The 14,497-nt window shown below is 46.1% G+C and overlaps 1 protein-coding gene across 1 annotated transcript in view; it reads right to left on the bottom strand.

The window, feature by feature from the left end:
- Positions 1-14,497, bottom strand: part of NME3 (NME/NM23 nucleoside diphosphate kinase 3) — an 80,106-nt gene that overhangs the window by 44,172 nt on the left and 21,437 nt on the right. The window contains exon 2 of the mRNA XM_069210565.1: positions 7,070-7,200. Coding sequence (XP_069066666.1) covers positions 7,070-7,200 — 131 coding nt within the window. The remainder of the gene's footprint in view (positions 1-7,069; positions 7,201-14,497) is intronic.

Here is a 14,497-nt window from a genome sequence, read left to right as displayed (position 1 = left end):
ACCTTGGACATGTCTGGCAAGGTGACTGCCACAAAATACTTAGGCTGAACTCTTTCTGATCACTACCCACTCAAGCTCTCCTTTCTTTGGGGCCACACACCATCATGGGTACCCATGTGGAGAATGCAACCAGAGGCGTTTGATGACATTGTGTTCCAATGCATGACTAAAGAATACATAGAGAGATAATTAAAGAGGAGAGCAAGGATACAGTGACGAATACCAAGGTGGAGGGGGACTGGGATGCATTCATGTGGTACTGCAAGACCGCTTATTAAAACTATCTATGGGTCAAACATGCTGCGTGGGGGAACTGGCAGACAAAGAACAAATACACTTGAGCTACAGGTCCTCATTCATGAAGAGGGGGCAAATCGACTATCACAGCAGATGACAGAATACCGAGCTGCACAATGTAGGCTGAGTAAGTTGGTAAACCAGGGAAGGGTCACACAGTAACGCGCAGAGGAGGACAAGGAGCGGTGTTTACCAGCCTGGCTACTGCACACTGACAAACCACACGACAATAGGGGCAATCAATACCCAGATGCAGGAGATAGTGAATACACAAGCAGAGATCAAGGCAGTATTTCATTCTTAGTATGCAACCTTATATGCCTCATCCCATGATGGGGGACTCCAGGCTACACAACTTCCTAAATAGAGTACTGCCCCCTGCAATTAATACACCCCAACGATTAGAACTCGAAGACCCAATCACAGTCCAAGAGATCATAAAAGCCATTCAGCAACTAGCAAGGGGCAAAACACTGGAGCTAGATGGGCTCCCATGGAGTTTTATGCAACATATAACACCATAACTTGCTCCCTACCTATTGAAAATATACGAAGCATAAAAATGCAAGTGAAATCTCCAGGTGGTGACCTTCTATCACCCTCTCTCGTTCTTGAATTTAAACTATAAAATACTGGGTACGGTGTTGGCAAACCGCTTATTGCCCATAGTGCAGACACTGGTGCACCAAGCCAGTTTCTTACTGGGGCAGAAACCCTACTTAAATATCTGTCATGTATTTAGCATCATGAACTGGTCAAGGTGCCACCACACGGAACATTGCATTGTATCCTAGACACTTAAAAGGCATTTGAAACGATGGGGTGAGAGTATTTATAGGAGGTAATACAGAGAATGGGGCTGGGACCAGAGCTCTGTTTCTTGGTGCGGTTCCTCTACACGACCCCATGGCAAGAGTGTGCATAGGGGAGATGATCTCAGACACTGTACACATACAAAGAGGATCAAACAGGGGTGCCAACTCTCCTTTTTCATCTTCGTGTTGGCCCCCCTGGCTTGCCTACTAAGAACAAAATCCCCTGAGTGGGTATATTGAAGACAGGGATTGGTAAATGGTGTCTTTATAGGCCAAAGAAGCACTGTTCTACCTCTGTAACAACACTATAAGGCATGGGAAACTGGTGCAAGTCATGGAAATGTAGACAATTGTGAGATGGTGTCTGGGCTGAAGGTTAAGTGGGAAAAGTCCTATCTATTCCTATAGATAAAAAATTTTAAGGGAGGTCCAACAGTACTTTCATACAGAGGGACTGCAAATGGAACACACAACCTTCAAATACCTAGGAGTCCTCATTTTTCACAATGAAATGGATCTGCAATTGGGGGGGGGGGGGAGGTAATGGCATCCATTCAACACTCCCTACTATTTTGTAAGGCATTACCATTGTCACCACTGAGGCACATAGAAATAACCAAAATGCTGATATTGTCCCGGCTGCTGCATTTCTTTGCGACGATACCGGTCATACTGAAAGGAATACACAGGTAGACATTAAAAAGTGTAATTGCATCTGGGGGGCAATCCATCATACACCGGCTGATGACCCGCGGATGCAGGGCAGACAGACCCCACTCCCTTTTGACAGTAGCAAAATGGTGCTGGACGACATATTTTTTTTAAATACGGACACCCTTCAATATGCACCGGTACTACCATTGCGGTCCTCGCCAGAGACAGGTAGGCTGGTAATGCTGCAGATGTGCATCAATGAGTGAGACGGAAATACAGGCATGGGGGAGCTGATTACTGATAGAAGATTGAAACCATTCAAAGAACTTAGAGATAAATATAAACTGGGTTTACGCCAATGTCTAATGTATAACGCACTGGGAAGAATAGCAGTATTCAAATAGGCATTAGGACAGGAGGTACCAAATACCCTGTCCTTGCTCCAGACCCTCCTCGCTCATGAAACCACCTCCTGGGCCATTTCGTGCCTTTATGACACCCTACTGCAGGAGGACGGAACCTCACTGGGCGAGCTGAAAGAACACAACTAGGCCGAGAGATCCCCTGACAAATGGGAATAAGGGCTACATAGTGTGAAGCTCATTTCCAAAAACTTTAGAGTGATACACAGAATTTTAATATCTTCACCACAAGTACTTGACACCCAAGAGTATAGAGCGCATGTATCCTGGGGTATTAACACAATCACCAAGGTGTCCAGTAAGGGAAGCAGACTTTATTCACATGGTAGGGGCATGCCTAGACATAGATCAATTTTGGTTGGAGATAGTGAGAAATGTCTCAGAACTCATGGGAAGATTGTTCCCAGGATGGAGGGATGCAATCAGGGCATAGCTAAGCATAACAAGAAATCTAAGCATAGTTGCAGATTAATCACTCTTGCTGTGGTGCTGGCCAGGAGGTGCATAGCAATGAGGTTGAAAGCAGCATTGGCGCGGGGCTTTGAAAGTACCTACAACATCTGTGTAAATGGACCATGGAGAAATAGATGCACTGTCGGCCCCCCTAGGGAGGCAGGAGGTATAGAAATCATATACACACTGTAACACCATCCTAGGGAAGATCGAGGTCAAATCAGATATTCGGCCCCCCTGAAGGGATTAATTTGGGCACACGTATGACATTGGGACTTGACCCTGAGACTAAACTAGGTGAAGGCTCGCACTGACCCACAATATAATTGGGGCGCCCAACAGAAGCGGGCCAGATTGGGGCCTACTTCCCCATCCTGGTCTGTCAAGTAGAGGCTAACTAATAAAAGTAATGAATGCATCCTTGTTTTAGACCATCATTAAACATGTTGATACATTTGTTTCAAATAATGTTTCTTCCACAGGTTCAGTATTTTCGAGGGTGAATAATCGTCAGATCTGCAGCAAGCAGTGCGGATGGAATCTGGGCTGCCTGTATGCTGTGATTGTTAATTCTGCCATTTTTGGTGATTAGCCATGAGCAGTGCCTCTCTTTCAGCATCCTTTTTTTTTTTTTTTTTTTAGCATACTTGATGTGAAAGTCACAACAAGCATATGAAAACCACCCTGACATAGTCTATGTTTATAACTCCTTCCATTTCTTCACCACTGTTAAAAATAGGATCTTTGGTTGGCAGTCAGGTTACACCCGGTCCAAGCAAAGACCCTCACTCTAGTCAGGGCAAAGGAGAAGCACACCTGGTTAACCCCTACTCACCCCCTTGGTAGCTTGGCACAAGAAGTAAGGCTCTTTCCAGAAGCAATGTGTGAAGTATTTGTACCAACACACACAGCAATACAGTGAAAACACTACAAAAAGGACACCACGCTAGTTTAGAAAAGTAGGTAATATTTATCTAAATCAAACAAGACCAAAACAAACAACAAAAATCCAACATACACAAGTTAAGATATAATTTTCAAAAGTATAAAAGGCTTACTCCATAGAAAACAATGGAAACGATTTTACACACAGTACCTGGTTTGCGTCAAAAATAAAGCTGCATGGGCGAGCGTGTGTCGGAAAAGTTAGCAAAGTGTCAATTCCTTACTCACAAGTGAGGCAGTGTGTCCTTTTCTTCTCCGGTCAGGTCGCGATGTGTGGATTTCCGGACAGGGCACCTCGGATCCACGCAGGTTCACAATGACTTTGACGCCCATGGACGATGCGTGTGAAATCCTGTCGCACTGTGTTAGAAAACCACGCTGTATGGCATTTGCGTTATCAGCACCCGCAAGCGGGTGTTTCGTTGTTTAACCAGGCACGATGCATCGATCTCCCAGCCACGATGCAGGTGGAGTGTCGATTTTAGCCACGAAGCGGGTGGCACGTCATTTATCAGCCGCGTTGCAGATGGTGCATCAAAAATGTCCCCACCCCGCTCTGTGCGTGGCTTTCAGCTCTTTTTCTGCCAACTTCACCTTTCAAGGGCCCAGGAACCGGATAGGGCACCACTTGGCAGGGCAGAAGTCTCAGCAGATGGTCCAGGTGCTGGCAGAGGAAGTCTTTGATGGCTCTGAGACTTCAAAACAGGAGGCAAGCTAAGCTCAAGCCCTCGGAGATTCTTCCTCAAGCAGGATTGCACAACAAAGTCCAATCTTTGTCCCCTTTCAAAGGCAGAATCAGCAACTGTAGGATAGCCCAACAAAGCACAGTCACAGGCAGGGGCAGCAATTCTCCTCGGCTCTTCTCCTTGGCAGAGGTTCCTCTTGGTTCCAGAAGTGATCTAAAAGTCTGGTGTTTTGGGTCCCCTACTTATACCGCTTTCTGCCTTTGAAGTAGTTCACAAGATCCTGCCTTACCCAGGCCAGGCCCCAGACGCACACCTGGGGATTGGAAACTGCGTTCTGTGAGGGCCAGCACAGTCCATTCAGGTGTAAGTGACCACTCCTCCCTCCATTCTAGCCTAGATGGCTCATCAGGATATTCAGGCTACACCCCAGCTCCCTTTGTGTCACTGTCTAGAGGAGATTCACAAACAGTCCAACTGTCACAAGTCTGATTCTGACAGGGAATCCACAAACAGGCAGTCTCACAGAATGGTTTAAGCAAGAAAATGCCTACTTTCTAAAAGTGGTATTTTCAAACTAACAATCTAAAAACAACTTCACAAACAGATGTATTTTTAAATTGTGAGTTCAGAGACCCCAAACTCCACATTTCTATCTGCACTCAAAGGGAATCTGCACTTTAAGAATATTTAAAGGCAGACCCCAAGTTAACTAATGAGAAAGATAGGCCCTGAAACAGTGAAAAACTAATTTGGTAGTATTTCACTGGTATGACATGTAAAAAACATCAGTTCATGTCCCACCTTTAATATACACTGCTCCCTACCCATGGGGCTACCTAGGACCTACCTTAGGGGTGCCTTACATGTATAAAAAGGGAAGGTTTAGGCCTGGCAAGTGGTTGCAATTGGCAAGTCGAATTGGTAGTTAAAAACTGCACACACAGACACTGCAGTGGCAGGTCTGAGCCATGTTTACAGGGCTAGTAATTTGGGTGGCACAACTAGTGCTGGAAACCTGATAGCATTTGATTTACAGGCCCTAGGCACCTCTAGTGCACTGTACTAGGGACTTACTAGTAAATCAAATATGCCAATCAGGAAAAAGCCAAATACACATACACTTTACATAGAAGCACTTGCACTTTAGCACTGGTCAGCAGTGGTAAAGTGCCCAGAGTACCAAAAACAGAAAAAGCAGAGTCCAGCACAGAGTCAAAACATGGGAAGCAGAGGCAAAAAAGACAGGTGAGACCACACCAAGGATGCCAGGTCTAACAACCAGTGACCGGGGGAACTCTTTCAATCAAGTTTTACTGTCCAGACAATGTGCTTGTTTTTTAGACATTTTGTTTATCTTTGTGAAAAAAAATTCAGCGTATCTTTTTGCAGTTGCTTACACATCTACTCATATGAGAATATTAGTGTCATAATGTTCATATGTTTAGACTCAGCACTTGAATGAAAACATTCAGTATTCATCATAGGAAAATTGAGAAAGTTATTAAGATGATACAGATTTATAAACAGAGGTGTTTATGCATCAAACATGTCTTCAGAGAGGTTTTACATGCTGGAAAACTATTAGTGTTTTTAGGAGTAGCTCTCTCTTCCCTTGGACAGACCTCTCTTCCCTTGGACAGACCGCGTATTAATTTAATTTTCTTTATCAGTGCTTAAGAAAAAGCCTAATCACAAACTCAAACCATCAGAAAATCCGTACCGAATGTTGGTTTCAACCTCAATGCCATGCCCTAGCCAGCTTAGTAAACGTGATACTCCTCTAGATAGGAGTTTTGTCTGTGCACGGGTTATGTTGTGTGTTTTTGTGTACTGCAATGTCTTCCCTTTAAATGCCATTTTACAGCCATTTGCATCACTGTGATTTCTCAGAACAAATAAATAGGAGGGATGAGGCACATGGTTCCGAAAACAAAAAACAGAAAAACTTTGTTTGAAACAGACACTCAAATAAAAAATTAGGTATTAGAGGAAAATCTTTCTGTGCATAGAAAAGAAAAGTAATAAACTAGCCCTTCTTGTATGTTTAAAAGTGCAGTGTAGAAAACGAGAGGGTGTGAGCCGTAAGCTGAAGTGTAGAAATAAAGTCAATGATAGCAACTGAGAAAACTAAAAAAATTATTAGGGCAAAGGGCTAGAGAAGGGCAAAGAAAAAATGGCAGTAGTTGCAGGCCAGAGAGGGATTACACGAAAAGAGCATATATACAGTGGAAATCCTGGTTGAGCCAAGTTGGAGTGGCACAAGTCTGAATGAAAAATTCAAGGGGAAAGGAGGTAAGCATCATAGGGGATGAAACAGAAGGGAATACATAGGGGCAGTACCAGTAATCGAAACAAACAAAAAAATAACAGTTCAAGCTACTAAAGCGCTTGTGACTGAAAAATAGATTAATACTTTTGAGTGGGCCATCAAGTCCTCCATCCAGATTCTACCTTTACAAGTTACTTGTGCTTCGAATATCAGACCATTTAGTGACATTTTTGTAGCAGACAATAGCCTTTCTTCATTGCAATGTAACTACAAATTACAAAAATAAACTGAGGACGAGTGACACAAGCATCTTATTTTAGAAAAAGATAATGTGCCACCATAAATGTTTTCTACAAATTTGAATCATAATTTACAACCAACTCAAACAATGGTGTGTTCAAAGCACTAAACAGGATGGGACTAAAAATTCTACCAAAAGGGCTACGAATAACAATCTGTTAATGTGAAGTGGAAAAAATGTTGTGTTTCTGACTACTGGATTATTTTGTCCATTTCTATCAATCCTACCTGGATGAGCTTCATCCCAACCAGGTGGAATCCCTTCCTCTCAAAGCGTTGAATAATCTCACCCACAAGACGTCGCTGGACACCATCAGGTTTGATGGCCAAAAAAGTGCGTTCATTGATCCCCGTCCATGCTGAGGGAAAGGAGAGAACAGAAATTAGCAAGAAATACAGAACGAGCACTGGCAAAGCCAATAGGTCTCACCTTCATAACAATATCGCCAAGCTATGGGCTTTTGCCAATTATTGTTTGTAAAGCAAGAAAATACATTTCAAAATACTGGAAAACAGAAAATCACATATCTTAAGATATCTCAAAATTGAGCACTGAATTAAATATTTCAAATAATTTTCACTTGAAAACTCTGAATAGAATGGAAAAACAATAAGTTTAAAGGAAAATGCTTACCAATGTCTAATTTACTTTCCACAGAACTCAGAAATTAAACATGCTCTAGCCACCTAGTCCTCTGAAGTAGCCCAGGAAGAATATTTATGGGCCTCCAGGAGAAGGACATCCCTATTCATTCATGCTAATTACACCTTCTGCCTCAAACCACACCTGACAGATCGCAGCTGCTAGCCCCTCCCAGCACCATAAATGCCTTTGTGTACAAAGACATGAGCTTATGTGCAAACAGTGAATGCAGGAGATAAAACAGAAACAACCTCTCCTCTTTAGTCATAGCCTGTGAAAAACATAACTATTGCTTGGTTTTTAGAGACTAGCTGGAAGGGGTGGGGAGAATGACAGAGCGCAGGGATCAGCTATTTTGATGTGGATGGGAAGCATCACACAAGAAAAAGAAAAAAAAAATACATGCACTCTCTTGAAGTGCTGAATGAAAAAGTAAACAGCTCTGAAATTGCTGCATTAAAAAGATACAAGCGACCAATCAAAGAATGGTAAAGAAAATATGCTCTAGAGGAAGGACAAACAAAGAAGAGGAAGGCAACCAACTGGCTAAAAAGCACACAAATGAAAGCGAACAAAAGCCAACCAATTGTAAACAATAGGTGTGCTCTAAGCCCACTGTATGTTTTTGGTACGGTCCATAAGAGCCTTTCTCCTAAACTGCCTGGCAAGTGAGATCTAAAAACTGCATTTGAGCTGAGTGCTCGCAGCGATTTTGACTGACTGATTAGAGCATGAGTAGAGTACAAACTGTCTACCAATAGAGTAACTCGGTGTTGTAGGATTCAATGTGAAACATATCACATTGGAAGACTTAAAGGACATAAAAAGCTAAATAATACCTTAGTAGTATATGATCTTATTTGAAACGGTGAGAAACTAAAAGAATGTTTAGTTATTTCTGAATGACAAGTACTTTTCAATGGATCGAAGAAAGGAATGCAAGATATTCCAGGGTTTTGCTGCTAGAAAAGAAAAGGATCGAGCTATATCCTTCCCCAACCTTCTTAAAAGGATGCGACAAAAGCAAGGTACTTTCTGAAAGTCTTTGTACAGGGGTATGGAACTATTTTAAAAATCTGCTCGTCCTGTAAAGAAATGTAATTCTCCATCTATTCCCTAATTCAATTATAGGGCCTGGCCCATGCACAGTGCTGGTTTAACTTGTTTAATTGAAAGTGCCAAACAAAATTAATGCTTCACAAACATTGTGGTGATTTTTTTTTTTTTTAAACATGTTTTTATTGAATTTTCAATAGTGTCATACATTGCGATGTGCACAGTTAACAGCAATAATAGGATGTCATCAGTTACAGTAATTTGCTGGGCACTCGTTTATTAAACTTAACAAACAACTAGCAACTTTCGTACACCACTAGGTCCGCGCAGTTATGTCTATACTTTCGAGCATTGCCGGCTCGGGCATTTAAGGCTTTCTTTTGTGCGGGGGTTTCATTACCGGTTGGGGTTCTAGTTGAGGGCACCCCCTCGGGGAGTGGGGGAGCGGGGGGGGTGGCTTGGTGTTCTCCAGAGCCTATATCTGTTAATTAGGCGTGGTGGTCTGTGTGTGCTGCTTGACTTGTGTGTGCTTGGGGGGTGTGGTGTATTGATATTAGTGCCTAGGCGCTGTTGGCAGGTGTGTGCGCATCCCCTGGTTTGCTGTCGCATTATAGCCAGGGCAAAGCCCGCGGCTATCTGGGTAATCGCAGCTATCTGCGGTTCAAGGTGGCTTTTCGTCGTTCTTTGCTTCTAGTTTGGAGACCAGTGTGCCCCAGGCTTCGCAGCCTGAGTGTCGCAGTCCCCCCTGCGCCAGTTTCGTTAGTACCTGCTGTTCAGCACGTGCCCAGCGAAGCGTGAGAGTGAGCCAGGCCCCAAGGTCAGGAGCCTTGGGGGCCTTCCAGTTCATGGCTATCAGTCTTTTGTACATTGCATAAGCCAGGTCTACGAATCTGTGCATATGTTTGCTTCTTTTTGTCCTTGTCCTGAGGCCAAGTAGACAGGATTTGGGATTCGCGTCCAGGCTCAGGCCTGTCATTTCCGACAGTACAGTGGTCATCTCGGCCCACTCCCCCCGCACCCGCGGGCACTCCCAGACCATATGATAAAACTGTGCTGCTGGGGTTTTGCATCTAGGGCATGTTGGATCCGTCCCGGGAAACATACGTTTAATCCTGGCTGGCGCCAAATATGTCTGATGTAAGTAATTAAACTGTGTGTATCGGAATCTGGGGTTTCTTGAGACCTTGCATGTGTGACTCAGGGCTTTTGGCCATTCTGTCTCTGAGATCGGGGCAGGCAGTGCGGCATGCCACCTCTCCTGAGCTTTCTGCAGATTAGATTCCGGGGGCTTGTTCAGAAGTTTGTACGTATTTGAGACTACTTTTTCTCGGTGTCGCAGCTCAGCATATGGTGTAGAGTAGTTGAGGCGCTTGGCTCAGCGTCCCCAGACGCCCATGTATTTCTAAAGGCGTGGCATATAGCGTGGTATGTCAGAAATTGCCCTGGGCTGATCTCTGTGAGGGCCTGTATGGCTTCGAAGGACATTAGTTTTCCTTCCTCGAAACATTCTCCCACTGTGCTTATGCCCACATCCATCCAGGTTGTGGACGAATGAGATCCGGCTTCCACCCATCCGGGGAGCCGTTCTAGTGGTAGGAGCGGTGAGTAGGGAAGTTTTTTGGCATCTTTTTGGATGTACTTCTTCCAACATGCATGTGCTGCTGCCATCAGTGGATTTACGCGTGTGCTTTTGGTTTGCTTGTTCATGAGCCACTCAAGCAGAGGGACTCCCTGGAGCTGGGTTATCAGCCAGGTAGCTTCCGCTGAGCTGGGATTATGGATCCAATTTAAGATCCACTGCAGCTGTGCAGCCGCGGAATAGAGCTCAAAGTTAGGGGCGCCCAGTCCGCCCGCCGCCACCGGGTGGTGTAGTGTAGTGAGTGCAACCCGCCTTCTGCCCTCACCCCACACCAGCTGCACTAGTGCAGAATTTAAACTGTTGAAAAAGCTTTTGGGGATAATGATCGGCAGGGCCGTGAAGTAATATAGCAGCCTGGGCAGAACTAGCATGTTGGCTATGGCAACCTTTCCCAGTGGTGAGAGCGGTAGTTTATTCCAGAAACGCATTGAGCTCTTTATAGATGTCACCGCTCTCCCCAGATTGCCATCCCTGAGGTCTTCCGCTCTGTGGTAGACGTTGACCCGTAGATATTTAAATGTGTCGAAGCACCATTTTAATTGGCCTAATGGGGTATTCTCACGTCTCGCTGGGGACCAGCTGACTAACGGGAATATGCAAGATTTCCCCATTAACTATCAAGCCCGAGATCTCTCCAAACTCAGACAGCAGTGACATCACCGGGGGCAACACCTCCTCTGTGCTGCGTATATATATATCAAGGTATCATCTGTGTACAATGATATGACGTGGGAGGTGCCGCTCCTTACCACCCCCCATTCTTCTTTTTTTGCACGGACACGCGCTGCCAATGGTTCCATCGCCAGGGCGAACAACAGGGGGGCAGGGGGCACCCCTGCCTTGTTCCCCTGCTAATCAGGAAGCTCTCTGATATGACTCCCCCTGTCTTCACCCTGGCCTGTGGGTTAGTGTACAGAATGCGTACCCATCTTATAAATGTTGGGCCTATACCCATTCGCTGCATGGTGGCAAACAGAAAGTCCCATTCTAGTGTATCGAACGCTTTTTCGATGTCTAGTGATATCACCGCTTCCTCAAATGCACTCGGGGGGGGTGTCGCCCATTACGCTCAGCAGCCTGCAAATGTTGAGGAAGGTGTTGCGTTTTGAGATAAATCCATTCTGATCTTCGTGTACCAAAGTGTGCATGTGAGGAGCTAGCCTGTTGGCTAGTATTTTACCAAGTATTTTGCAGTCTAGGTTTAGCAGAGACAGGGGTCTGTAGGACTTAACGTCGGTGGGGTCACGCCCCTGTTTCGGGAGGACCACTATCATTGCCTCTCTCATTGTGGGGGGCAGAGTTCCGTTAACCTCTGCTTCTTCAATTACTTTTAGGAGATGTGCGTTAAGGTGTGTCGCAAAGGTGGAGTAATATTCTGATGGCAGGCCGTCTGCCCCTGGAGCTTTATTTCTAGGTAATTGTTCAAGGGCCCTGTTGAGTTCTCCTAGTGTGATGGGGGCCTCTAGTGTCTCTGTCAGTGTGTGTGAGTTGGGGCAGGGAGGAGTCTGCCAGAAAAGACCTGAGTTGTTGGGGAGTGCAGGATATACGTGTAGTGTATAGTTGTGTGTAGTATTCCCTGAACGCATCGTTTATTTTTTCCTGTGTGGTTGCTAGTGCGCCTGCGCCTATCCCTATTGCCCCAATTGGAGGGCATTGCCATTCCTCCCGTAGGAGCCATGCGAGCAGCCTACCCGATCTGTCGCCTTCCGCTTGTAATCTAGTCTGGTGGTATTTGTAGTCATGAAGGCGTAGTGTGGCCTCGGCGGCTGCGTATTCTGCACGCGCATCTTTTAATGACGTGTATTGCGTTTCGTTGCGGGCTACTGCATTTTCTAGTGCTCTTAGTTTCTTCTCCAGCTTGCTAACCTCTGCATGGAGTGTGCGTCTCACCCCCCATGTAGTAGAAATACAGTGCCCACGAGTCACTACTTCATGTGCGTCCCACTCCACTGCTCTTAAGTTTGTGGTGCCAGCATTTAATTCCCAGTACTGTTTTAGCGCTGTTCTCAGTGCGTCTGTGAATGCTGGGTCCTGCAGCGCCTCCACTTGTAGTCTCCAAGTTGGGATCGCTTGACGCCTCCTGCCCCAGTCCAAAGTTATTTTAAGCGGCGAGTGGTCTGATAGTGTCTTAGCTAAGTATTCAATCCCGTTGGTTACTGTGCAAATTTCCTGAGTACCCCATAGTAAATCTATCCTGGTGTGCACTCTGTGTGGTACTGAGTAAAATGAATATTCTCTGTGTTGTGGGTGCTTCATCCGCCATATATCATGAAGGCCCATGTCGCTGGCCCATGTTGATAGTGGGCGCCTGGGGTATCTATTGGCCGCTAGATGTGTGGGGGGGTTAGACCTATCCAGTGTCGGGTCCGGCGTATTATTGAAGTCTCCACCCCATATTGTGGGTGTTGCGGGGTTCGCTAATAATGCTGGGGTGAGCGTGTTCAGGAACTCGGGTAGCGCAGTGTTGGGGGCCTATACTCCTATGAGTGATAGTTGTTTGCCGTCTAATTTACCCTCCACTACTACATATCTACCTTCCTGATCTATCCTATATGATGTTTGGAGAAATGGAACACTCCCTGCTATCCATATAATGACCCCCTTCGCAAAGGTTGAATAAGATGTGCCTACAATCTGTCCTCCCCATTTGCTCCGCAGTTCTTGTAGGTCTGGATCCCATAGGTGGGTTTCTTGTAGGATTGCAATGTGTGTGCCCTGGCGTTTAAGTCTTGCATGCACCCTGGACCTTTTGGTATGGTTCCCGAGGCCCCTGACATTCCAGGTGACTATGTCATATTTGTGTGTGTTATAGGCTGTAAGTTGGGCCATATTTATTTTGTAGTGGCGCGGCTAGCATACTGCCCCCCAGCAGAACCCGGACAGTTTCCCCCGTCCCCTTCGCGGCCCGGTCCCCCACCCCTAGCCATGTATCCTGTGTTATGCGCAGACCCGTGGTGTACAAACTAGTAATTACCCTCCCTCCCTCCCTCCCCAACTGGATCCCATCCCCAACTGTGAACCAACAAGAAACTGCGCACCCCGTTTGGGTGCGACCTGGGCTGTGTCCATGTGGATGTCTGCGGGGGAGCAATAATTCTATCCGGGTGCGGCTCATTATAGGGGCTCGCATCCTTCTGCAGACACAGTCTGCGAGTAGTGTAGGGCGCCACCAGGGCGCAGCAAACCGTCCCTCCCCCGCTGCGCACCGCCACCAATTACGCGCAGTGTGAATAAAGGAGTTATCTCTAAGAGCAGAAAAACAAGGATACATAAGTTCAGGCGATGTGTCCATCCGCTACCAGTGAGGCACACAATGTTCAGTTCTACTCTCCGACTGTGGCGGCGGGTCCTGCCGCGGGGGCAGGTCGGCGACACTCGTTCAGAGTATATCTGCGGTCCGGGGGGTGATCTCCGGGCCCTTCAGCGACTCCGTTAGTGTGGAATCCGAACTTATCAAATCCGATTCCGAGCCCTCCTCCGTGTGGGTCCTGAGAGTCTCAAAAGAGTTCTGTGTCAGCAGGGGAGTTTCCTTCAAGGCCCTGGCTCTCTCTTCCGCGGCCTGTTTCTCCGTGGGTTGACCCATGGGGCGCCTCTTGGAGTGTTTCCGTGAGGATGCTGTGGACCAGTTTTCGTTGATTCCGGTTGCTTCTCGGGGTGGGCGATCCCCTTGGCATGCAGCCATGTCCAAGCGTCCTCCGGCGATGTGAACACGTGGGTGCGTTCATCTGTTAGTACTCTTAATTTGGCGGGGAATAATAGAGCATACTTAATGTCATGTTCACGGAGACGTTGCTTTATTTGAGCAAAGGAGTTGCGTTGTCTTTGCACTTCTTGAGTAAAGTCTGGATAGGTGTGAACAGTTGAGTCCTCGTACTGGAATGGGCCTTTACTGCGAAATTGTTGCAGTATCACATCCCGGTCTCTAAAGTTCAGGAACCTGGCTATCAGCGGTCTTGGGGGGTGCCCGGGAATCCTGTGTGCTCTTTCAACCGAGAAAAATTTCGATGGGGCTCCATTCAGGACCTTTTTGGCTAACCAGTGTTCCAACAGAAGCTCTGAGTTTTGATCCAGTGATTTTTCCGGGAATCCAAGAAAACGTATGTTGTTACGGCGGGATCTGCCCTCCGCCTCCTCTGCTCTTCTCAGCAGTGCTTTTACCTCTAGATCCAGGCGGAGAATTTGTTTTTGGTTGTCCGTTACTTTGGGGTTCAGTTCGTTTAGCGCTTCCTCCGTTGACTTCACTTTTTCGGATAATTTGCGGTGGTCCGCTCTGAGAATATTCAGGTCTTGCGATACCGTATCTATTCTGTTTTCCAAT

The sequence above is a fragment of the Pleurodeles waltl genome, chromosome 10 (genome assembly GCF_031143425.1).
Source record: "Pleurodeles waltl isolate 20211129_DDA chromosome 10, aPleWal1.hap1.20221129, whole genome shotgun sequence".
In the NCBI taxonomy this organism is placed as follows: domain Eukaryota; kingdom Metazoa; phylum Chordata; class Amphibia; order Caudata; family Salamandridae; genus Pleurodeles; species Pleurodeles waltl.
Note: the sequence above shows the minus strand (reverse complement) of the source record. Positions and strands in the feature narration are given on the sequence as shown.